The sequence below is a fragment of the Rattus norvegicus genome, chromosome 1 (genome assembly GCF_036323735.1).
Source record: "Rattus norvegicus strain BN/NHsdMcwi chromosome 1, GRCr8, whole genome shotgun sequence".
NCBI lineage: Eukaryota > Metazoa > Chordata > Mammalia > Rodentia > Muridae > Rattus > Rattus norvegicus.
In genome coordinates this window covers 218,029,516-218,053,162 of record NC_086019.1, presented here as the reverse complement: position 1 = coordinate 218,053,162, position 23,647 = coordinate 218,029,516, and the positions used below count along the sequence as shown (strand labels likewise).

Sequence of the window (23,647 nt, the reverse complement as noted above, 5' to 3'; positions counted from 1 at the left end):
TTTACATCCCAGTCTGGCTCAAACTTGGGATTCCGTACCCTCCTATGTGTTGGGATTACAGGTGAGTACCACCAGGCCTGCTAAGATAACAATTCTTTAACCTTTTCTAAGCTAAGGATAGACCAGGCTCCTCATTTTACGAATGAGGAAACTGGTGTCTTGGTTGGATACTCGCCCAGGTAAGCCGGTGTGTCTCTTACAAGCACGATCAGAATGCTGGCTCAGTCTTTTGGTTCCCAGTCCAGATTTCTTCTCACACTGTTTGAAGACTATTGCTTTATTTTTGGATATGTTTACTCTAGGTGGGTATACATTTTTGGATGTGCTTGTCCATGTGTTGTATGCACATGTGGACTCCAGACACCAACATCAGGTGCTTCCTAGAGTGTGCTCCATCTAGTCTTTGAGATGGGCCTTTAACTGAAATTGGATCATGTTGTTCACTTAGCTGTCTGTCCAGGAAGCCTCCAGCACTTGCCTCTCTCTGTTTCCCCAGTGCTGCTGTGGATGTTCACACGACCCCACGCCTGACGATTTTATGTGGGTGCTGGGGAACCAGACTCAGTTCTTCGTGATTGTACAACGTGCACTTTATCCACCAATCAACCTCTTGATCCTTAGGAACATTTTCATTTTTTTAAAATTTTATTTTATATGTATGGGTGTTTGTGTGTCTTTATGTATGTGCATGTATGTCTGTGTACCATGTGCAGGGAGTGGCCAGAAGAGGGTGTAGGATTGCCTGGGATTGGAGGCACAAACAGTTGTGTAAGAGCATTTTTAAAATTCATTTTTCCTTGTCAGCCCCAGCTCCTGGACTGACAACTCTGAGACTAATTATTTATTATTAAATGTCTAGGCCATAAGCTTTGGCTCATTCCCTAACTAGCTCTTAATTTATGTAACCCATTTAAACTATTCTATGTCTACCATGGGGTTAGTTACCTCCTCTTCAGTCCCGGCCTGCTTCTGCCTTTGTGTTTCCTCAGTTTCTCCATAAGCATCTCCCTGAGTTCATCCACCTGCTGGCTTATGTCGATCTCCTGCAGCTTTCTCCTCATTCTCTTAAATCTCTCTTTTACACTCTCACTATTTCCCAGAACCCTTTCTCTCCCTGCCAGTTTCCCACCTCCTGTTTCCTACCTTAGCTCCTTGGCCATCGGCCTTTTTTTTTTTTTTTTTTTTTTTTTTTATTAACTTGAGTATTTCTTATATACATTTCGAGTGTTATTCCCTTTCCCGGTTTCCGGGCAAACATCCCCCTCCCCCCTCCCCTTCCTTATGGGTGTTCCCCTCCCAACCCTCCCACCATTGCCGCCCTCCCCCCATAGACTAGTTCACTGGGGGTTCAGTCTTAGCAGGACCCAGGGCTTCCCCTTCCACTGGTGCTCTTACTAGGATATTCATTGCTACCTATGGGGTCAGAGTCCAGGGTCAGTCCATGTATAGTCTTTAGGTAGTGGCTTAGTCCCTGGAAGCTCTGGTTGCTTGGCATTGTTGTACTTTTGGGGTCTCGAGCCCCTTCAAGCTCTTCCAGTTCTTTCTCTGATTCCTTCAATAGGGGACCTATTCTCAGTTCAGTGGTTTGCTGCTGGCATTCGCCTCTGTATTTGCTGTATTCTGGCTGTGTCTCTCAGGAGCGATCTACATCCGGCTCCTGTCGGTCTGCACTTCTTTGCTTCATCCATCTAGTCCAATTGGGTGGCTGTATATGTATGGGCCAAATGTGGGACAGGCTCTGAATGGGTGTTCCTTCAGTCTCTGTTTTAATCTTTGCCTCTCCCTTCCCTGCCAAGGGTATTCTTTTTCCTCATTTAAAGAAGGAGTGAAGCATTCACATTTTGATCATCCGTCTTGAGTTTCGTTTGTTCTAGGGATCTAGGGTAATTCAAGCATTTGGGCTAATAGCCACTTATCAATGAGTGCATACCATGTATGTCTTTCTGTGATTGGGTTAGTTCACTCAGGATGATATTTTCCAGTTCCAACCATTTGCCTACGAATTTCATAAACTCGTTGTTTTTGATAGCTGAGTAGTATTCCATTGTGTAGATGTACCACATTTTCTGTATCCATTCCTCTGTTGAAGGGCATCTGGGTTCTTTCCATTTTCTGGCTATTATAAATAAGGCTGCGATGAACATAGTGGAGCACGTGTCTCTTTTATATGTTGAGGCATCTTTTGGGTATATGCCCAAGAGAGGTATAGCTGGATCCTCAGGCAGTTCAATGTCCAATTTTCTGAGGAACCTCCAGACTGATTTCCAGAATGGTTTTACCAGTCTGCAATCCCACCAACAATGGAGGAGTGTTCCTCTTTCTCCACAACCTCGCCAGCATCTGCTGTCTCCTGAGTTTTTGATCTTAGCCAATCGCACTGGTGTGAGGTGAAATCTCAGGGTTGTTTTGATTTGCATTTCCCTTATGACTAAAGATGTTGAACATTTCTTTAGGTGTTTCTCAGCCATTCGGCATTCCTCAGCTGTGAATTCTTTGTTTAGCTCTGAGCCCCATTTTTTAATAGGGTTATTTGTTTCCCTGCGGTCTAACTTCTTGAGTTCTTTGTATATTTTGGATATAAGGCCTCTATCTGTTGTAGGGTTGGTAAAGATCTTTTCCCAATCTGTTGGTTGCCGTTTTGTCCTAACCACAGTGTCCTTTGCCTTACAGAAGCTTTGCAGTTTTATGAGATCCCATTTGTCAATTCTTGATCTTAGAGCATAAGCCATTGGTGTTTTGTTCAGGAAATTTTTTCCAGTGCCCATGTGTTCCAGATGCTTCCCTAGTTTTTCTTCTATTAGTTTGAGTGTGTCTGGTTTGATGTGGAGGTCCTTGATCCACTTGGACTTAAGCTTTGTACAGGGTGATAAGCATGGATCGATCTGCATTCTTCTACATGTTGCCCTCCAGTTGAACCAGCACCATTTGCTGAAAATGCTATCTTTTTTCCATTGGATGGTTTTGGCTCCTTTGTCAAAAATCAAGTGACCATAGGTGTGTGGGTTCATTTCTGGGTCTTCAATTCTATTCCATTGGTCTATCTGTCTGTCTCTGTACCAATACCATGCAGTTTTTATCACTATTGCTCTGTAATACTGCTTGAGTTCAGGGATAGTGATTCCCCCTGAAGTCCTTTTATTGTTGAGGATAGCTTTAGCTATCCTGGGTTTTTTGTTATTCCAGATGAATTTGCAAATTGTTCTGTCTAACTCTTTGAAGAATTGGATTGGTATTTTGATGGGGATTGCATTGAATCTGTAGATTGCTTTTGGTAAAATGGCCATTTTTACTATATTAATCCTGCCAATCCATGAGCATGGGAGATCTTTCCATCTTCTGAGGTCTTCTTCAATTTCTTTCTTCAGTGTCTTGAAGTTCTTATTGTACAGATCTTTTACTTGCTTGGTTAAAGTCATACCGAGGTACTTTATATTATTTGGGTCTATTATGAAGGGTGTCGTTTCCCTAATTTCTTTCTCGGCTTGTTTCTCTTTTGTATAGAGGAAGGCAACTGATTTATTTGAGTTAATTTTATACCCAGCCACTTTGCTGAAGTTGTTTATCAGCTTTAGTAGTTCTCTGGTGGAACTTTTGGGATCACTTAAATATACTATCATATCATCTGCAAATAGTGATATTTTGACCTCTTCTTTTCCGATCTGTATCCCTTTGATCTCCTTTTGTTGTCTGATTGCTCTGGCTAGAACTTCAAGAACTATATTGAATAAGTAGGGAGAGAGTGGGCAGCCTTGTCTAGTCCCTGATTTTAGTGGGATTGCTTCAAGTTTCTCTCCATTTAGTTTAATGTTAGCAACTGGTTTGCTGTATATGGCTTTTACTATGTTTAGGTATGGGCCTTGAATTCCTATTCTTTCCAGGACTTTTATCATGAAGGGGTGTTGAATTTTGTCAAATGCTTTCTCAGCATCTAATGAAATGATCATGTGGTTCTGTTCTTTCAGTTTGTTTATATAATGGATCACGTTGATGGTTTTCTGTATATTAAACCATCCCTGCATGCCTGGGATGAAGCATACTTGATCATGGTGGATGATTGTTTTGATGTGCTCTTGAATTCGGTTTGCCAGAATTTTATTGAGTATTTTTGCGTCGATATTCATAAGGGAAATTGGTCTGAAGTTCTCTTTCTTTGTTGTGTCTTTGTGTGGTTTAGGTATAAGAGTAATTGTAGATTCGTAGAAGGAATTCGGTAGGGCTCCATCTGTTTCAATTTTGTGGAATAGTTTGGATAATATTGGTATGAGGTCTTCTATGAAGGTGTGATAGAATTCTGCACTAAACCCATCTGGACCTGGGCTCTTTTTGGTTGGGAGACCTTTAATGACTGCTTCTATTTCCTTAGGAGTTATGGGGTTGTTTAACTGGTTTATCTGTTCCTGATTTAACTTTGATACCTGGTATCTGTCTAGGAAATTGTCCATTTCCTGAAGATTTTCAAATTTTGTTGAATATAGGTTTTTATAGTAAGATCTGATGATTTTTTGAATTTCCTCTGAATCTGTAGTTATGTCTCCCTTTTCATTTCTGATTTTGTTAATTTGGACACACTCTCTGTGTCCTCTCGTTAGTCTGGCTAAGGGTTTATCTATCTTGTTGATTTTCTCAAAGAACCAACTTTTGGTCCTAATGATTCTTTCTATGGTCCTTTTTGTTTCTACTTGGTTGATTTCAGCTCTGAGTTTGATTATTTCCTGCCTTCTACTCCTCCTGGGTGTATTTGCTTCTTTTTGTTCTAGAGCTTTTAGGTGTGCTGTCAAGCTGCTGACATATGCTCTTTCCTGTTTCTTTCTGCAGGCACTCAGCGCTATGAGTTTTCCTCTTAGCACAGCTTTCATTGTGTCCCATAAGTTTGAGTATGTTGTATCTTCATTTTCATTAAATTCTAAAAAGTTTTTAATTTCTTTCTTTATTTCTTCCTTGACCAGGTTATCATTGAGTAGAGCATTGTTCAATTTCCACGTATATGTGGGCATTCTTCCCTTATTGTTATTGAAGACCAGTTTTAGGCCGTGGTGGTCCGATAGCACGCATGGGATTATTTCTATCTTTCTGTACCTGTTGAGGCCCGTTTTTTGACCAATTATATGGTCAATTTTGGAGAAAGTACCATGAGGAGCTGAGAAGAAGGTATATCCTTTTGCTTTAGGATAGAATGTTCTATAAATATCCGTTAAGTCCATTTGGCTCATGACTTCTCTTAGTCTGTCGACATCACTGTTTAATTTCTGTTTCCATGATCTGTCCATTGATGAGAGTGGGGTGTTGAAATCTCCCACTATTATTGTGTGAGGTGCAATGTGTGTTTTGAGCTTTAGTAAGGTTTCTTTTACGTATGTAGGTGCCCTTGTATTTGGGGCATAGATATTTAGGATTGAGAGTTCATCTTGGTGGATTTTTCCTTTGATGAATATGAAGTGTCCTTCCTTATCTTTTTTGATGACTTTTAGTTGGAAATTGATTTTATTTGATATTAGAATGGCTACTCCAGCTTGCTTCTTCTGACCATTTGCTTGGAAAGTTGTTTTCCAGCCTTTCACTCTGAGGTAGTGTCTGTCTTTGTCTCTGAGGTGTGTTTCCTGTAGGCAGCAAAATGCAGGGTCCTCGTTGCGTATCCAGTTTGTTAATCTATGTCTTTTTATTGGGGAGTTGAGGCCATTGATATTGAGAGATATTAAGGAATAGTGATTATTGTTTCCCTTTATATTCATATTTGGATGTGAGGTTATGTTTGTGTGCTTTCATTCTCTTTGTTTTGTTGCCAAGACGATTAGTTTCTTGCTTCTTCTAGGGTATAGCTTGCCTCCTTATGTTGGGCTTTACCATTTATTATCCTTTGTAGTGCTGGATTTGTAGAAAGATATTGTGTAAATTTGGTTTTGTCATGGAATATCTTGGTTTCTCCATCAATGTTAATTGAGAGTTTTGCTGGATACAGTAACCTGGGCTGGCATTTGTGTTCTCTTAGGGTCTGTATGACATCAGTCCAGGATCTTCTGGCCTTCATAGTTTCTGGCGAGAAGTCTGGTGTGATTCTGATAGGTCTCCCTTTATATGTTACTTGACCTTTTTCCCTTACTGCTTTTAATATTCTTTCTTTATTTTGTGCGTTTGGTGTTTTGACAATTATGTGACGGGAGGTGTTTCTTTTCTGGTCCAATCTATTTGGAGTTCTGTAGGCTTCTTGTATGCCTATGGGTATCTCTTTTTTTAGGTTAGGGAAGTTTTCCTCTATGATTTTGTTGAAGATATTTACTGGTCCTTTGAGCTGGGAGTCTTCACTCTCTTCTATACCTATTATCCTTAGGTTTGATCTTCTCATTGAGTCCTGGATTTCCTGTATGTTTTGGACCAGTAGCTTTTTCCGCTTTACATTATCTTTGACAGTTGAGTCAATGATTTCTATGGAATCTTCTGCTCCTGAGATACTCTCTTCCATCTCTTGTATTCTGTTGGTGAAGCTTGTATCTACAGCTCCTTGTCTCTTCTTTTGGTTTTCTATATCCAGGGTTGTTTCCATGTGTTCTTTCTTGATTGCTTCTATTTCCATTTTTAATTCCTTCATCTGTTTGATTGTGTTTTCCTGGAATTCTTTCAGGGATTTTTGCCATTCCTCTCTGAAGGCTTCTACTTGTTTATTAATGATTTCCTGTGTTTCCCTAAGTGTGTTCATGTCTTTCTTGAAGTCCTCCAGCATCATGATCAAATATGATTTTGAAACTAGATCTTGCTTTTCTGGTGTGTTTGGATATTCCATGTTTGTTTTGGTGGGAGAATTGGGCTCCGATGATGGCATGCAGTCTTGGTTTCTGTTGCTTGGGTTCCTGCGCTTGCCTCTCGCCATCAGATTATCTCTAGTGTTACTTTGTTCTGCTATTTCTGACAGTGGCTAGACTGACCTATAAGCCTGTGTGTCAGGAGTGCTGTAGACCTGTTTTCCTCTCTTTCAGTCAGTTATGGGGACAGTGTGTTCTGCTTTCGGGCGTGTAGTTTTTCCTCTCTACAGGTCTTCAGCTGTTCCTGTGGGCCTGTGTCTTGAGTTCACCAGGCAGCTTTCTTGCAGCAGAAAATTTGGTCTTACCTGTGGTCCCGAGGCTCCGGTTCGCTCGTGGGGTGCTGCCCAGGGGCTCTCTGCAGTGGCAGCAACCAGGAAGACCTGTGCCGCCCCTTCCGGGAGCTTCAGTGCACCAGGGTTCCAGATGGTCTTTGGCTTTTTCCTCTGGCGTCCGAGATGTGTGTGCAGGGAGCAGTCTCTTCTGGTTTCCCAGGCTTGTCTGCCTCTCTGAAGGTTTAGCTCTCCCTCCCATGGGATTTGGGTGCAGAGAACTGTTTATCCGGTCTGTTTCTTTCAGGTTCCGGCGGTGTCTCAGGCGCAGAAGTCCTGCCGCTCCTGGGCCCTCCCCCACGGGAGCCCAGAGGCCTTATACAGTTTCCTCTTGGGCCAGGGATGTGGGCAGGGGTGAGCAGTGTTGGTGGTCTCTTCCGCTCTGCAGCCTCAGGAGTGCCCACCTGACCAGGCAGTTGGGTCTCTCTCTCACCGGGTCTGGGAGCAGAGAGCTGCTGCGGGCCGGGATCCGCGGGTGTGGGCGGCCATCGGCCTTTTTATTGACAGGTGATGCTTATAAGAGATTCTCTTTATGCAGGTGTGAGCTGAAGGGCAGCCAAGTGCTCTTACCTGCCACCCAAGCCGTCTCTCTGGCCTCCTCCACAACCATCAAACAATTTAAAACACAAATTCACCCAGAAAAACTAGAAGTTATGACATCATTTACTGAGCTAAAAACCATTGTGGAATTATATATGGAATGATTTTGCTTATTTAATACAAATGTATCTGTATATATGTCTGTATTAGGTGAGTTGTGAAGGAACACTTAGTATAAGAAACCCAAACTGGAGTTTTAATAGTTCATCTGAATAAGTAGTTGCATCATTTAGTCCAGAAGATTGCGTTGATCTCCCCAGATATCACCAAGGCTTTCCTTCTCCCTTGCAATTGGTATAAATGACAACTGACAGTCTGTTTTGAGAAGCCAGGAATTTTATTTCATGAGTCACAGTGGTGAGCACCTCAGGAACCTGCATCATTTATTCCACACCGTGGCTCAGGAATGGAGTAGCACTGTTAATATCTGCTTTTCTTGGTACAGATTTGAAACGATATGAAAAGAAACCAAACCATCCTTTGGTCACATACAACAGAAGATACTCCTTCTCAGTATTGGGTGAAGTTGGCTGTGATGTGCTCGTAGTTGAAGGGAATATAGTATGCAACCCCTGGAATAAGGCAGAGGATAACAAGTGTTCACGGTGCACATAAACTTTCCAAATCAAACAGTAGCATATTAACCTTGAGAGAGGTAGGTATGATTACCGTAGAGAGAAGAGGGCAGAAATGTGAGTTTTGTTTAAGGATTTCTTTTAAAATGTTTTTTTGTTATTGTTATTTATCTGTGTGTATCTATGTGGATGAATGCATGTGAAACTCAGAAGACAACTTGTGAGAGTCAATTCTCACTTTTCATCATGTGTTCCCAGGAATCAAACTTAGGCCTCTAAGCCTGGTGCCAAATGTTTTTACCAGCTCTTGCTAGACCTGTAGGGATTTCTTTCTTTTAAAATGATGATGATGATGATGATGATGATGATGATGATGATGATGATGATGATGATGATGATGATGATGGTGTGTGTGTGTGTGTGTGTGTGAGTGCATGCACCACATGTGTGAAGGTGCTTATGGAGGACAAAAGAAGGAACTGGGATTATAGCCGTAGAGACTGAATCCATATTTGTGTACTGTAAGATTGTGATTATGAGAGGAGCTGCAGCCCATGAATTCCGCTGGCCAGCTCTTCCTAACTATATGGTAGATGGCAAGCAAACCATCTCTCCATGGTAAAATTGAAGAATGGAGCCTTCAAGAGATAGCCTTGGCCTCCTGTGACTCTGTTAGGAGTCACAGTCCTCTTCATAGTGACAGTCAGGGTCAGGTTAACATGATCCTTAGACAAAACCATGCCCAGTACTCTTTAAGTGGGAAGAAGTTTCAGTGTTTATGCAAAACCTTTCAGAAATATTAGTTGCTGGAGTCTGAATTTCATTCTTGCCATATTTATTTGTAAATACATAGTTACAAACATTCCTTTATCAGAGACTAAACAGAAGGCAAGGACTGAAGTTTTGATGACCCTAGTTAGAAAGCTCACTTGTCTTAGGGTTTGGAAACCTGAACTTGATTTCTGTTCTGTCGAACTCTAGGCTCATTTTTCAAACAGGTGCCCTTGACATCTTGTGGTGATGCAATATTCTAAAATATCTCTTACATTCTAAGACACTGGGACTTTTTTGCTGGACCTCACTGCAGGGTTAATACTACACCTTGAGGTTACTTCTGACTTAAGACTGCTACCCTATTGCGTACTCAGCCCGTTCGCTTAACCTGCCTTTAAGAGAAGTGTAAGAATCGACATACTTGCCTTGAATTCTCTATGTAATCCATCTTTACAACCTAAGATAACGCATAGGTATAATCTTAAGTTCGTTCGTTTGTTCTTTCTTTCTTTCTTTCTTTCTTTCTTTCTTTCTTTCTTTCTTTCTTTCTTCCTTTCTTTATTTTTATTATTAACTTGAGTATTTCTTATATACATTTCGAGTGTTATTCCCTTTCCCGATAATCTTAAGTTCTTATTATGTACTCTTCAAGACCCAGACCCAGAACAATGCATGTTTATCATTTGCTGAGAGCAGCAAATACATAAGATGAAAGCAATTTCCTAAAATCTACCATGAAGTTTGAAAACATCTATTTATGAAAATTGGCTGATAAACACTGGTGTTTATAGGACTGTTACATATTTCTGTAAAATGTCCTATTCCATCCCCGTATGATGCTTTCTGTGCTGTTCAATAAAGACACAGTAAAGCTTTTGCCAGGGACATACACACAGCCGTCTAGCAGACACATAGCAGGTACACACAGTCAGGCACAGGGCCAGAGAGACTGACAAGACCGCTCCTTACAGCAGGCACAGATTCAGACTCATGCAACAGGAGGACAGAGGATGGAAGACACAGGGTTGATGAAGTAGAGAATTCAAGTCTGAACTCGCTCTTGGTGAAATGGCCCCAAGGGGAAGTGGGAAGAACTTTTATTTCTTTCCTTAATGCTACGCTGATGTACTTGGTGCCTTGGAGTTAAGCACCAATGTATAATTTATTTCACATCTCTTAAATTTAGTTACCTTCCTGTAAAAAGAGTCACTAACAATTGCAGAGTATTTATGTAATGGTTATCTGTGACACTCAATTCCTATACATATCCTTAGTATGAGCACACACACACATTATAATACTAGCCAAGTACGTGAATTAAAGGACTAGTAAATGTAGCTTCCAGCTGGAAGAAAAAGGCATTCCTCTGCTCTTCTTACCTTCACCCAAAGGCGTTTTGCCACTAAGGAACTCCCAATAGGTCTTGTGCTTAACATTCTCAGCGATATTGTTGATAGAAGAGACAATAAGGCCCCAGGATGTCATTGTGGTTTCAAATCTAAGAATAAAATGTGAACAACCTTGGTTGAAGCCAGGCAACAGGAGGCAAGACGGAGGGACAGGTGTTCAAATGCTTTAAAGAACAGATAAAAATAATGTTCAGAGAGAAAGTACAAATGACTAGTGAGCATGGAACCGTACCACTTAAAGTGGAATTTCAATGAATAGCATTTGAATGATTTTGATTAATGTTTTCAGTTGAGTGGGTTGAGAGGCATTTCTATATTTAGGTATTCATGTTTTATGGATATGTTATTTGGAACAAACACTTTTACTTTGCACAGTACCCATTTGCCAGATTCCATAGGCTTATTTCTCTTTGGTATGTTGAGGACTCCGGGTGAATGAGTACCTCCATGTATGTACAATTCAACATTTCTACTCATTAAATTACATATATCTCCATGGCACAGTTGAAATCCAAGGTTTTTCTTGTATAGAATATTGTGTGGAAATATTAAATAATATTAAATTAATAGTAAAAAGAGTAGCCATTGTAGAGGACAGTGTGCATGAGGGTCATATGGGGTGCACTCTGTTAATGATCAACTCTAGAGATGTCCAAATTCTTAAAGGATCTTACATAAAGAATCACGGAATTTGGTGCCTCAGGCCTCTGTAGGTACCTGTACTCACATGCATATATCTGATCCCCACATCATCAAAAATAAATAAATCATAGAAAATAAGGAACACAAATTTTAGAGGAAAATATGCCAGACCATGACTCTGATGAGTCACAGCTGTTTGTACTACATGTAGAAAAAATTTCTATGAGATTATTAAATAACTGATTATAATGTGGTTGAGGAGGCAGTTGGTCCTTTGTTTTTTCTCTCTAAGTTTCTACTATGTGTCATGTGTCATTTTTATATTTACAGACAGAAGAAAAATTGGGCAATATTAAATGCTAAACTTGTAAAACATATCCAGAGGGTTTGGGTGTCAAGTGTCCTCTTTTCTTTCTCATGCATTCGCCCAATCCTTTGATTCCTTCTAAACTGTGACCTCTAATCTTCCCCTATTGCTTCCTCTTTTTTTAAACAGTTGGCATTTCCCAACATTTAATTCTTTCCTCTGTAATCCATTTCCATATTCTACTCGTTCCTAACAGAATAGTGGGTCGAATAGACATTTCAAAGGCAGACAAATTCATGCTTACCTCTGAACTCTATTAGTTACCCGTTATGTGATCTTAGGAGAGAGAAGATGGGGAGGAGAATATAGGGATTTGAGCCAGGCTTGGGGAGGGCAACACTGCTTGCCCCACTCACTTGAACATGTGGTTTCTGCGCTGCGCTTCTTCCAGGACAGCAAGGAGCACAGATCCACTTTTCACACTAACCTCGATGGTCACATTGAAAAGCAGATCAACCCCCCTCAGCTGGTTGTTTATGGTGTATATGACTGTGATATTAGATATTGAAGTGGGGACCGGGGTAGGATAGTCAGTTAAAGTTGGTGGCACTTCATGATCTGTGAGGAGCAAAAACGCCAAGTTTATCAAAGGTTTTGGGATTTGAGTTAAGGATGCAAAAGCATTGCTGTTGACAATATATCCCAGAAAAGATTTCAAGAAAACAATAACCTTTAAATTAGTTAACAGAACACTTGGACAACTAACTAGAGTCCTGGAAAAGACTCCATGTTAAACTTGTGATGTTACTGGCATCCTAGCAGCCTAGGCAGTGAGGCCAAGGTAGCAATGCTTCATATGATGACAGCGGGTTTGCTTGACTTTGGCTCCTGTAGATTCAGTATTGAAGTCTATGAAGATCCTATCATTTCTTCCTGTCACATTAAGCTGGTGAATCCAGGAGGAAGTATTTGATAAGAAAAAAGAATTGAAGGAATTGATTTCAGAGTTTTTTTTTTCCTGGAGTGACAAATATTTTAGGAAGGCTCCACATGGGCAATCTGAATTTTAAATATTTTGGTATTGTGTTAGATTGGATACAAAGATGCTATAAAGTAACATGTCAAGTTTCCACCCTATTCTGTTGGTGTTCTGTGAGTGTCAGGCTGTCATTAGATCTTAAAGGCTTGGATGAATTTCATCTGTGCCTTTTAAGCCCAAATAAGGTCAACAATTGGTAGTTTCTTCCTGCTTTTCTTCTTTTTGCTTTTACAATGTAGATGACATTGATTTCTATTTAATTTCTATTGGCTTCATTACAGAAAAGACTGTAGTTTTGTCTGTATGTCTGCTTTATGACTTTGTAAAGAGTAGAGAAGACATAGTGATCTTGGCAGTGCATTTGTAGAATGAATGACACTCCTGTTGTGACCATGGGATTTCCATCTTCTTAAAGTAGGTGTTTAGTGTAAGGAGATGAATTCTGAAGGCTAGACTCTGGTCGTGTGCTAGTACACATTATTTTTTCCAACTTTATTAAATTGGGTATTTCTTATTTACATTTCAAATGTTATTCCCTTTCCTGGTTTCCAGGCCAACATCCCCCTAACTCTCCCCCTCCTCTCCTATATGGGTGTTCCCCTCCCCATCCTCCCCCCCATTTCCACCCTCCCCCCCAAGAATCCCGTTCACTGGGGTTGGGGATCAGATGTAGCACTATCCATGTGGGATAAATTAACAAAACAATCTTATATGCTGCTCAACATCAAGCCACATGCTATTGAACTATAAGTAGCAAATTTATAATGTAAGAAGGAAGGGTCATTGAAAAGTACTTACTTACCAGGGCCACACGTTACTTGGGGCACATCTAGGTAAGTCTTGCCTTTCAAGGAAGGGAGAATCTGGGCAATGGACATGGGGTTCTGGAATTTCCCCTGCTTAATCTCCTTGAGTATCGTATACATAGTCTTCTCACAGTCCCACTCTTTGGTAGGTTGCTCAGGTGTCACAGAGAGAGCCTAGGGTGGGCATGGGCAATGAGAGAGAAAGAGAGGGAAGAACAGGTATAGTGGGGAGTTGGCTCTTATGAGGGGTGAACTTGATTGCTAATCTTTATGATCTTCCAGAATCCAAATGAAGCAGCACATGGATTGAAATTGCGTTGTCTTTCGCAGCATCTGTCCTGTGATAGTTGTAGAAGGAGTGGAGGGTAGCACAGTGGCAAAGGTGTTTGCCTAGCATGAATGAGGCTGTGGGTACAGTTTTCTAGTTAATAGTAACAAACAAATGCTTATTGAAAGAATTAACAATGACGGGCTGGATAGATGGATCAGTGGTTACATCACTGTCTGCTCGTCTCGGGGACCTTGGCTTAATTCACAGAACCCACATAGCAGCTCACAACCATCTGTAACTCCACTTCCAGGGAATCCATCATCCTCTTATGGCCTTCCCCTCTTATGGCCTCCTCAGGTACTAGCCATGCATGTGATGCATAGACATATATGTAGGCAAAACACTGTATAAGATAAAATAAAAATAAAACAACAACAACAACAACAACAACAACAACAACTAGCCACTGAACGATTGTCTGGTCACTGATAAGAGTCAGGAAGTAAGGCCAGGGCTGCTGTACTCATGAATAGTTTTTAGCTGTAGAACAAGGGTAACAAAGCAAGCGTCAGAAGGAGCTGTAGTCTAGGGCGACCTGGACTGGCACATGCAGTACACTGCTTTTGATTTGTGTTGTCACACACAGCTTTTGGTGAACTTCTCCCAAAGCCCGTGTCTTTGTCAGGACTGTTAGTCATAGTCTCAGCAGCCCTGGCCTCCAGATGGCGTCATGGCCTGGGTTGCACTGGTCTCCTTGGGAACAGTGACTGGTGGATTCATGCACCAGTTGATTCTTCCCGGATACACCAGGACTGAAAGGAAAAGCATTTCTCCTGCTTGTGTACTTCAGTTGGGACTGTATGAGTAAACACCAAGCTGTCATTAACCATTGTAAATTCCACACTGCGGGAGAGAACGAGTGAAACCAGGGATGAGAGACTACTAAGAGCGGGCCCTGATGTCATCATTTGATCTTTTTATTCTTGAAATTACTTCATCTAGCCTTGGACATCCCCAAGCATGTGAAATATTAAATTGTCCTTTTAAAGTTGGACTTCTGGTACTTGCAAAACCAGTCTGGATTACTATATCAAGCAATTTACATACTCTTGTAAAGTTTTCTGTCTCCTAGGGCTAAATTAGAAACTATAAATCCTGCTTTTCTTTGGAGGGGGCATCATTTGTTGTTCCAGTGACCCGTTTGGGAAAGCATTTTGCAAGGCGTGATGTAGAAACTATCATTGCGTCCTCCCTTCCTTTAACAGTTATGCTGACTAGAGCCACCAAGTGTGGTAGTGAGCTTCGTTGGCCAATGACAAGCATGCATGAAGCTGGGAAGAGAAAATGGGAGAAGGAAGAGAATGAGAGATGGTTGTCTCAGCTAGGTAGAACAGAGTGGGCACTTGGACATCTGAGACAAGTATGGTCACCGTGTTAACCTCAGCAAATGCAGACTGCAACTCTCTATAGAGGCCACTCTACAGGGCCGGCTAGTCTGAGAGTACCAGCTACATACTCCTCAGCAGTGGCAGCTTCTACTGTATATATTTTTTTCCTGGGAGTAAAACATTTATTCCAACATGCTAGAGCATTAAACCATCAGAGATAATTGCTAACTCTGTATGAAGAATCTTACCAGACTCCTTGTCGAGGTCAGTTCCTACCAGAGGAAACTTGGGTGCAGTAGATGGTGATGGTAGGACAAGAAGTTTCAAGGTAGAATTGCCTTTAGGAAGGCTTGAGAGTATCTCAGGTCATACAGGGCTGCCATTCAGGAAGAGGGTAAGTGAGAAAAGGCCAGAAAGGATTATGGTACTCTTGATGTGCTTAGATTTCATGGGCAGTGAGCAGGCATAGCACTGTACTTGTGATGGTTTTGTATATCGCGTATCATTCAACTTGGTTACAGCCTTGCTCTTACGGGGAAAATGAAACTCAAGGAAAGTCAACATTTGTCCAAGATGGGGACAGCCTTGAAATTCAAACCCTCTTGTAATGGGTCTAGAACCCTTTGATCTCAACAGCAAAACTTTTCAGATTAGATAATGGTTATAGATTAGACACCTGCTGGTCTGACTTTTCAGGCTTTCTGGGTAAACTCCAGGTGCATGTGTAGGCAGGCAGGTAGGGAGAAGTTATGTGTCTTATAAGTGACAAGAAATCTACATGGGGAGTGGTATCTGGATATGGATAAGGTCTTATCCTTTGATAGGAAAAGTTTTTCTTCTCTGATATAATCTACCAGAGTACCTAGAAATGGATGAAATTCCAAATAGAATTCAAAAGCCAAATTGGCAAAGTAAACAGTTTTGCATCTGGTACTAAACCAATCAGAAATCTTAAACAAGATTAAGCAAAGGTCCTACCCTGGCAAACCCAATCTTAAACTCATTCCTTCAGGCTGCCTGCTTTCCACAGAAATTTCTAGACCTAAGTTTTGGGGATGCTGTTTTATGGTTCAGCCATAGGAAATGGTTTTGTTTCATGACAAAATTGTGGTGACCATGACAAGAAGTGGACTTTGCTCTAAGACATTTCCAGACATGGCATTTTGGATTGGTGATCTGTCTTCATTCTTATGCTTGGCATTGATTATTACATATGCTCTGTGGACTCTTCTCTAAATTTTAGTGTGTGGAGGATACCAACACCAGTCTCTTTTTTTCTCTCAGGAGATAATTTCCTTCTAATAGTAGCCCAGAGCTACACAAAACTTAGGCCTCCAGCCCTTTCCCTTTCCTGGGGTTTCTGAGGTTTGGAATTTATGATGTATTTTTCTCTTAATCTCCTAAGATATTTAGAAACTTTAGACCACCAATATCTCAGTATGGCTAGAGGGTTTGACCACATGTGACTTTATAATTTATGATTCTAGTTGATGATCTCTCTCCATTATCACAGCTGCATCTATTTTCCATGGAGGATTTCTGCCCTAGTCAATAGGGGCTAGAGGATGGTGACAGATTTAGGGTTGTCAAGAAGCATCCTTTTTCCTATGGGCCCAGAAGGGGATAGGAACACCACAGGAAGACCAAGAGAATCAACTATCTTGGACCCTTGTGGTGCTCAGAGACTGAACCACCAACCAAAGATCATACACCAACTGGACCTAGACACTCCCCTGCAGCATATGTAGCAGATGTACAGCTTGGTCTTCATGTGGGTCCCAGACAACTGGAGCAGGGGCTATCCCAAAAGCTGTTGCTTGTATGTGAGATATGTTCTTCTAGCTGGGCTGCTTTGTCTGGCCTTAATGGGAGAGGATGCAGCTAGCCTCACTTGAAGTGCCATGGTGGGAGGTATACTGATGGGGTGGGGGTCCTAACTGCTAAGAGGAGAAGGGGAGGGGATGGGAGGAAGGACTGTTGTAGGGGATCACCGGGAGAGGGGCAGTGAGCAGGATGTAAAGTGATTAAGAGAAAAATAGTTGGCAAATGGAGGCAGGAAGGGGATACAATTATATTTTAGTTAAAAGCATACTTTTTAAAAGGACAAAAAAGAAGCATCTTTCCCAGTTCAAGCCTGGGGATAAGTGAGGTAAATGTAGAGTGGCCAACAGACTCAACTGAGATACAGGCTTGGCTTATTATTCACTAGATCATTTTATTATTTATCTAGTTGCATGTGTATCTGAGTCAACTTTACATTGCTTACATTAACCATTTTAAATACAAACCAATTTTTTTGTGGGTAAAGATAATAGGAAAAAAAACCCAGTTTCCTGTTAAGTTTGAAGCAGAAAGTTCCATCAATATTTTGGGAAGACCTGCTTTCCGTAATGTATGACTGTTACTACTAGTACACTGGTCATCATTGATAGTAAGCCCTTAAAAAACCTTTATTTGTTTTATTTTTTTCCAAGAAAGGAAAAATGAATTCTTTTAGGTTTGTCTTCACATTTTACCTATGAGCTAGCAAACACCTGCATTTTCTTAGTGGGGAAACCGAGGCAAGGTAGTTCAGGAATTGACCCCAAATCACATTGCTTAGACTTTCCCAGGCACATTAGTAGACACACAGTCCTTTGGCCTTACAGTCCAAGGTTATTAGTCTGGCCTAGATTAGGAGCATATAGGATATGATTACCTGCATGGCAAGGCCAGTGCTGTAGATGTCTCCAATAATACCATCAGCTTTGATCCTCAAGCTGATATTATCCACAATAACCTTCAGTGCCTGACCAAACAGGTCTCTGTAGTTTTCCTGAGAACCCACAGGAATCCTGTTGTACATGCATGTCAGGGCCAAGGTTGCCACTGCTCCTGTGTCTGTGGCAGAAGAGAGACAGATCCCCACCACAATCACTACCACAGCGAGTGTTGATCATCAGGTGCTTATTGTAATCTAGGTACAGGACCTCCTGTAGCTCTCGGGACAGCCTATGGAACAGGACCTATCTTCATTTAAGACATGAAGAAATGGGAGCTCAGAGCAGTGAAGTAACTGCCCAAGGCAGAACAGCCAGTAAGCAGCAGACTTAAAAACATTTGTATACAACTCAACAGCTCCAAGCATGTGGTGAGTCTCACTTCTCTCATCTCAATATCAGCTGTTCTGGAAGGCCCAGCTGTCAGCTGCTCAGGGAAGCCATCTTGGTCTTCCCAGCACAGCAGCCTTGAGTCTCTAGCAGCTGTGGTTTATGCCTGTTTTGCCCTGTCAGTGTTCTGTGTCACATGTTGTGGCTCCTGGGCTCTGTGAATGCTTGGACAGTGGTGACTCTATATCCCCATTGCACCCAATACAGGGACTTTTTGTTATTTGCATGTACTAAACATGTGTGGACCAAATGAGCAAACTCTGACAAGACCAGAACAAGAAAAATACTAGCAAGCGTCAGCTTTCGCCCGGCCTTCCCACCTCATCTGAATTCTCAGAGCACCATTAAGAGTGACAGTGTTATTGACACCTGAAGACAAAGAAGTCCATCACCACAAGTCCTGAACTGATAGAGATGTCCCAATTGTGTGCGAGATTCCAGGTAGAAAGGGATTCCAGTCTGTTCTTGATCCCTGGGAAGACACTGTATCTACCTGCTTGTCTGAGAGTAAAAGGAAAAAGCTTGCTGCTGAGCCCTGCGCAGTGAGAGAAAGTCTGACATGACATTGTTGTTTAGAGGGCAGCAGAGGGCTCCATGCCAGGGACCCCAACCGAGAAGGGATCAGTACACATAGAAAGATCAAGCACAGGAAAGACCATCAGGCAGGAAAAGGATTCCATTCACAGGCAGCCCAGTGTGAGCTGGTTATAGAAAGGGCATTTGGATGGCAAAAGGAAAAACATCTTGAAACATAGAGTGTGGGAGAATTAATAACAAGGAGCAAAAGGTAGGGTTGAGGCAAGACATCTCCATTTTATTTGAAAAATAACTTATGACTTGTGTGACCTGTTTATTGCCCCACTGGAGGTCTGTCCTTAGCTCACATGTCCAACAAACATCATTCAATGTTTTTATCCTCAACCACGTCCTGCTCCACTTCCTCTCCTTTATGTCCCCCTCCATCCCCACCTCTCATCCATGTGACCCTGATACTCTCAGCCTGGGTCAGTGACTGATGGCAGCAGCTTACCCACACTGAAGGGAGAGGATTCCATCATGAGGGTCTTAGCGAAGCGCACCGCGATGGGTAAGGTTGCCTCTGAGTTCTTCTGGCACAGTGCAAGGATCGCCAGAGCAGGCCCATAGAAGGATGAGGATTCAGCACCCAGGTCTCAGAAGAGACAGAACCATCATTAGATTAACGCTTACCACACTGGAGATTTTTTGAATAATGTGGGCCAAAGCTTTTAAATAGAAATCATTAGAAAACCTGTTGACATAAAAAAACACAGTACTGACAAAGGAAGATGCCAGTGTTTTTCAAAGTAAGTATCATCTGCCGTTTGAAGAGAAGGGATGGGTGGATGGTGGCTTCCCAGCCAGCTTCATATTGACTGAGAAGTGAAACTCACAGGGGTGCAGGGTGTGTGTGTGTGTGTGTGTGTGTGTGTGTGTGTGTGTACTGTCAGAGCAGAGGTAGCCTTGTGCCTCCTCCCTGACTTTTCACTCTTCCCACTTCTAAGTTTTCCTTTTGGATTGAAAATTCTCAGGAAGAACCCCTTCACTCTTCCTTCCTCCCCACGAGATCTTACTTGAAGGTGTCCAGCTCTCCATATTCTTTTGTAGAATGGACACTTTACTTCCAGGGTCTCGGCAGGAGGAGGTGAGAGCCATAATGGTGAGGGCGAGCTGCCCATTTGTCAGGTCTGCAGAAGAGAAAACAGAAGAACCAGGGCAGGCATTCTCAGGCAAGGCGCTGCTAAGTGCTACACTGGGCATTGCACTTGTTTTTTAAACTTAAAACATATGTTGCCACCAAACCAAGACAATATAGCAGATGCCAAGAAGTGCATGATGACAGGAGCCTGATATAGCTATCTCCTGAGAGGCTCTATCAGAGCATGACAAATACAGAGGCAAATGCTAGCAGCCAACTATTGAACTAAGAATGGGGACCCCATTGGAGGAGTTAGAGAAAGGATTGAAGGAGCTGAAGGAATTTGCAACCCCATAAGAACAATAATACTAGCTCCCAGGGACTAAACCACTATCTAAACAGTACACATGGACAGACCCATGGCTCCAGCTGCGTATGTAGCAGAGGGTGGCCTTGTTGAGCACCAATGGGAGGAAAAGCCCTTGGTCCTGCCAAGGCTGGACCCCACAGTGTAGAGAAATATCAGGGCAGGGGAGGCAGGAAGGGGTGAGTGGTTGGGGAGGGGGAAACACCCTAATAGAATGAGGGGGGGAAGAGATGGGATAGGGGGTTTATGGACAGGAAACTGGGAAAGGGGATAACATTTGAAATGTAAATAAAATGCAATAAAAAGCATATGTTTATTATTATTACTGTATGTGTGAGTGGGTCCACTCACAGTGTCTGCATGTATGTGTGTATGTGTGCATATGCACAGTGCACAAAAGGCACAGTGCACATGTGAAAGTCAAAAGGCCTCTTTGTGGAATCAGTTATTCCCTCTATTGTGATGTGGATTCTGGGGGTTGAACTCAGACTGTGAAACCTGCACAGCAGGTGCTTGTACCCGAGAACAGTTTCACTAGCCTACTTCCCAGCTGGAGTCCTGCCCTTTAATTGTTTTGAGACAACATTTCATTCTATAGCCCTGACTGGTCCCTGACTCACAGAGATCCTTCTGATGAGTGCTGTGGTTACAGGTGAGTGTCAGTACACACAGCATGCCCCAGCCTCACATCTGGGACTTTTCAGCAGTGTTCCCACATCATTTTAAAATCTCCTTTTTCCAAAGATGGAAATACAGAAACAAATCCTCAAGGAAACATTGAATCTAGTGTGTTTGGTGTGATCAATGACTGCATAACGAAACTTGTTATTTAATATAATTAATATATGCTAAAGAAGAGTCCCTGGTCTGTTTAGAAAAGAAATGAGACTGTCTGTACAAGTCCATGGAAGCTTACAGGCAGAAAGTAAACTTAGTTATGCACGTTGACGCTTCAGGCAATTCCTGTGAAGCAAGTCAACCCCGGACTTCGTTGTTACTATCAGTTATTGATTTTGTCCTTAGAGGGCAAGGTAAGTAAGTGACATCTGGTGACTTATTCATAAGCCACAGGTCTGGAACCAGAAGCCCCCACTTTTTTCCCTGAATCTGGTTTTCCTTGGGCATCCCTGCCCCCTTTCCTGATTATTCTGCTGTCTCATGTCTAGTTACAGATGCTCTGCCGTTGTGTAGGGAAAAGTGAATGAAATGTCGTCAGAGACAGCACTGAGGCGGGTGATGACATAGAGCTGGGGGCTGGAGGTAGCCTGTATGTGGAAGATTCAAGCTGCAGGGAGGGGTCCAGGGTCTAACCTGCACTGTCACTGGCCATGAGCTGGTAAGTCAGGAGCTTCTGGGCCTCCAGGTTGTAGGTGCTGGCCAGGTTCATGGCAATCAGGATGCTGGGGTTTGGGAGGTCTGACTCAGTTACTGAGTTTTCCATGAGCAATTGTAGGCCATTGACCCAGGGCTGCTGATCTGGGGGGACAGCTGAGAAGAGGAAAGCCACTTAGCACAAAATCACCACTCATCCCTCTTTCCCCTGAGCCCTCGGCCCCTTTCCCAGAAACATAGTTCTCATGTCTTTTAGGCCTCATGTCTTTTAGCAGAAAGTCTGAGAGCTTTGGGGATCAAGTGCTGGAAGAGGAATACAGAACAATGCCAACATTTTTCTATAGAGATGCATTAATCCTCAGACATTCTCCAGTGATCTCTATTTTTTAAAGTGAATTTTCCAGTGCAAACTTTGAGCAGTTCAGCTCAGAGGTAATTAACATGATTTCTAGCCACTTCCCAGAAGCCACTGATTTCTTTTACATTCATGTCCCTCTACTCTTCCCTCTACGTGAAGACTCTCGGTGATTTGAGACATAACTTGCTCTCATCAAATATTCAAACCTCCCATGTGCTCTCAGTTGTTGAGTATCGACCTTGTTCCAGCAACCGACATGTCTGCAGTCATAATTCACTCTCTTTCAGTAAAACATGCATCCCCCTGACTCTCAGAGAATTGTGCTCTGAAGTCATGGGAGATGACTTCTAGGAATGACAGTTCATGGAACATGCCTCCACCCTGACTTATGCCTGCCTCTTTGGCACTCATATAGTGATTATCTGTTTCTCATCCATTCAACTGTGCCTGAAATCTCTGTCTCTAGAGAGGACCACTCCTTTCCTATTAGAACAATCACTATACTCACAGCAAGAGCGCTGGGCTCTGGTACTGGTTCCTGCCACAGCCCAGAGAACATTTAGGAGGTAGAAGGAAAGCCAGGCCATGCCTTTCCACATCTCCCTTTCCATGAACACCAGTATTTGCTAGTGAAGTGTTCCTCTACCTTCTCCTGTGTGCACTTATTTTTATAATAATCTGCTCTAGAGCCAGCCACTCCTACCTACCTATGCTGACCCCTCCTACCTTGATACAACTCATTCCCATTTGCCTATCTGAGTTTGCTTGCTGTCTAGGCCCTCCATGGTGTGTAAAGGTGACTTCTAAGTAGCAGAATGATATATGAACCTGCAGGTTGGGTAATGCAGCAAAGACAATGAGTATCTCTTAACAAATTCCTAATTACAGGTAGGAAATTTGGCTAATGTGTGATTATAGACCGTACTTCCCCTATGGTAATAGCCTCCCGATGCATATCTGCAATGATTTTTTAAGGTTTAGGTGTTTGGTATGTACCAGCTCATTTCAATGTGCAGGGCACATTTTTAGACTCTCTTTTTTATACCTCTAAGTAGATATGCTGACTATTGCAGTTCAGTCAGCCCGGATCTATGTTCCAGTTAGAACACTCTGAGGTTGTTTGATTTTAAGACAAGGGATAGAGTTTAATTTTCTGGAAATTGTTTTATTTAATTTTGTTTTTCCTACCCAGGGATAAAAGTAGACTGCTACCTGTAGCTTTCACAAACAACACGTTTTATTTTTAAAAGATTTAATTTATGCATATATGTATGAGTTCATATATAAACTCACATACATACATACTCGAGCGTGTGGGTGTATGTGTGTGTGTGTGTGTGTGTGTGTGTGTGTGTATACAGAGGTCAGGAAAGGGTGTCAAGTGTCATTCTCTACCACTTTCCATCTTTTTCCTTGGAGACAGGAGTATCTTCTTCAACTTTGTTTTTTGTTTTTTTTTGTTTTTTGTTTTTTTTTTTCTGCCAGGCTGGAAGCCAGAAAACTCCAGTGATCCTTCTTTCTCTCTTCCCTTTGGAACATTTGTGAGAACATGTCTCATTATGTTCATGCCAAGAACTGAACTCTAGTCCTGATGATTTTGGAATAAGTGCTCTTAACCTCGTGCTACCTTTCTAACTCCAGTACTATTTGTAAGGTAATTAGAAAGTGTAGGCTCAGTGAACCCTATGAAGCATGCTGCTTTTCCCACTGTTATAGTCATCTTGTGAAGCAAGGTGAGCTCCCCTACTCACAGGTCTGGAACTAGTGTCCCAAGGCTCCAAGGGGCTGGTTTGTTCCTAAGCGTTAAGTCACTGCCCTTAGGGAGAGATCATCATGTAGTGGCTCCAGTG

General features: G+C 42.2%; 2 protein-coding genes across 7 annotated transcripts in view; one reads left to right on the top strand and one right to left on the bottom strand.

Moving 5' to 3' along the window:
* The window catches only part of Stx3 (syntaxin 3), a 174,169-nt gene that overhangs the window by 61,703 nt on the left and 88,819 nt on the right, over positions 1-23,647 (top strand). For 3 of the 6 annotated variants that reach the window (XR_010058290.1, XR_010058289.1, XM_063275258.1), the window contains exon 10: positions 1-61. The exons of 1 other annotated variant lie outside the window; for it this stretch is intronic. Coding sequence is in view for 2 of the 5 variants with exons in the window: in XM_063275258.1 (XP_063131328.1) it covers positions 1-61 (61 nt within the window). In the remaining 3 variants the exon portion in view is untranslated. Of the gene's footprint in view, positions 62-7,661; positions 11,373-23,647 lie in introns of those variants that run through there. 2 more of the 6 variants (XR_005492999.2, XM_039092292.2) reach the window with 1 other exon arrangement.
* On the bottom strand, positions 8,159-22,407 carry Cblif (cobalamin binding intrinsic factor). Its single transcript, NM_017162.3, has 9 exons — positions 22,306-22,407; positions 21,419-21,595; positions 19,676-19,789; positions 19,114-19,254; positions 17,633-17,814; positions 13,272-13,449; positions 11,847-12,048; positions 10,452-10,570; positions 8,159-8,295 (listed from the first exon to the last, which is right to left on the bottom strand). Exons 1-9 carry the CDS (start codon positions 22,394-22,396, stop codon positions 8,234-8,236), a joined length of 1,266 nt encoding a protein of 421 aa, NP_058858.1. The 5' UTR covers positions 22,397-22,407; the 3' UTR covers positions 8,159-8,233.

Bases quoted from the DNA above. Each gene is read 5' to 3' on its own strand.
- Cblif (NM_017162.3), bottom strand. From the start codon at position 22,396: ATGTGGAAAGGCATGGCCTGGCTTTCCTTCTACCTCCTAAATGTTCTC. The intron at 17,815-19,113 runs GTAAGCTGCTGC...CTTCTGCCACAG, and splicing joins ATCCTCTCCCTTCAGTGTGG to ACACAGGAGCAGTGGCAACC. The intron at 13,450-17,632 runs GTAATCATATCC...TGCCCACCCTAG, and splicing joins GCACTGGCCTTGCCATGCAG to GCTCTCTCTGTGACACCTGA.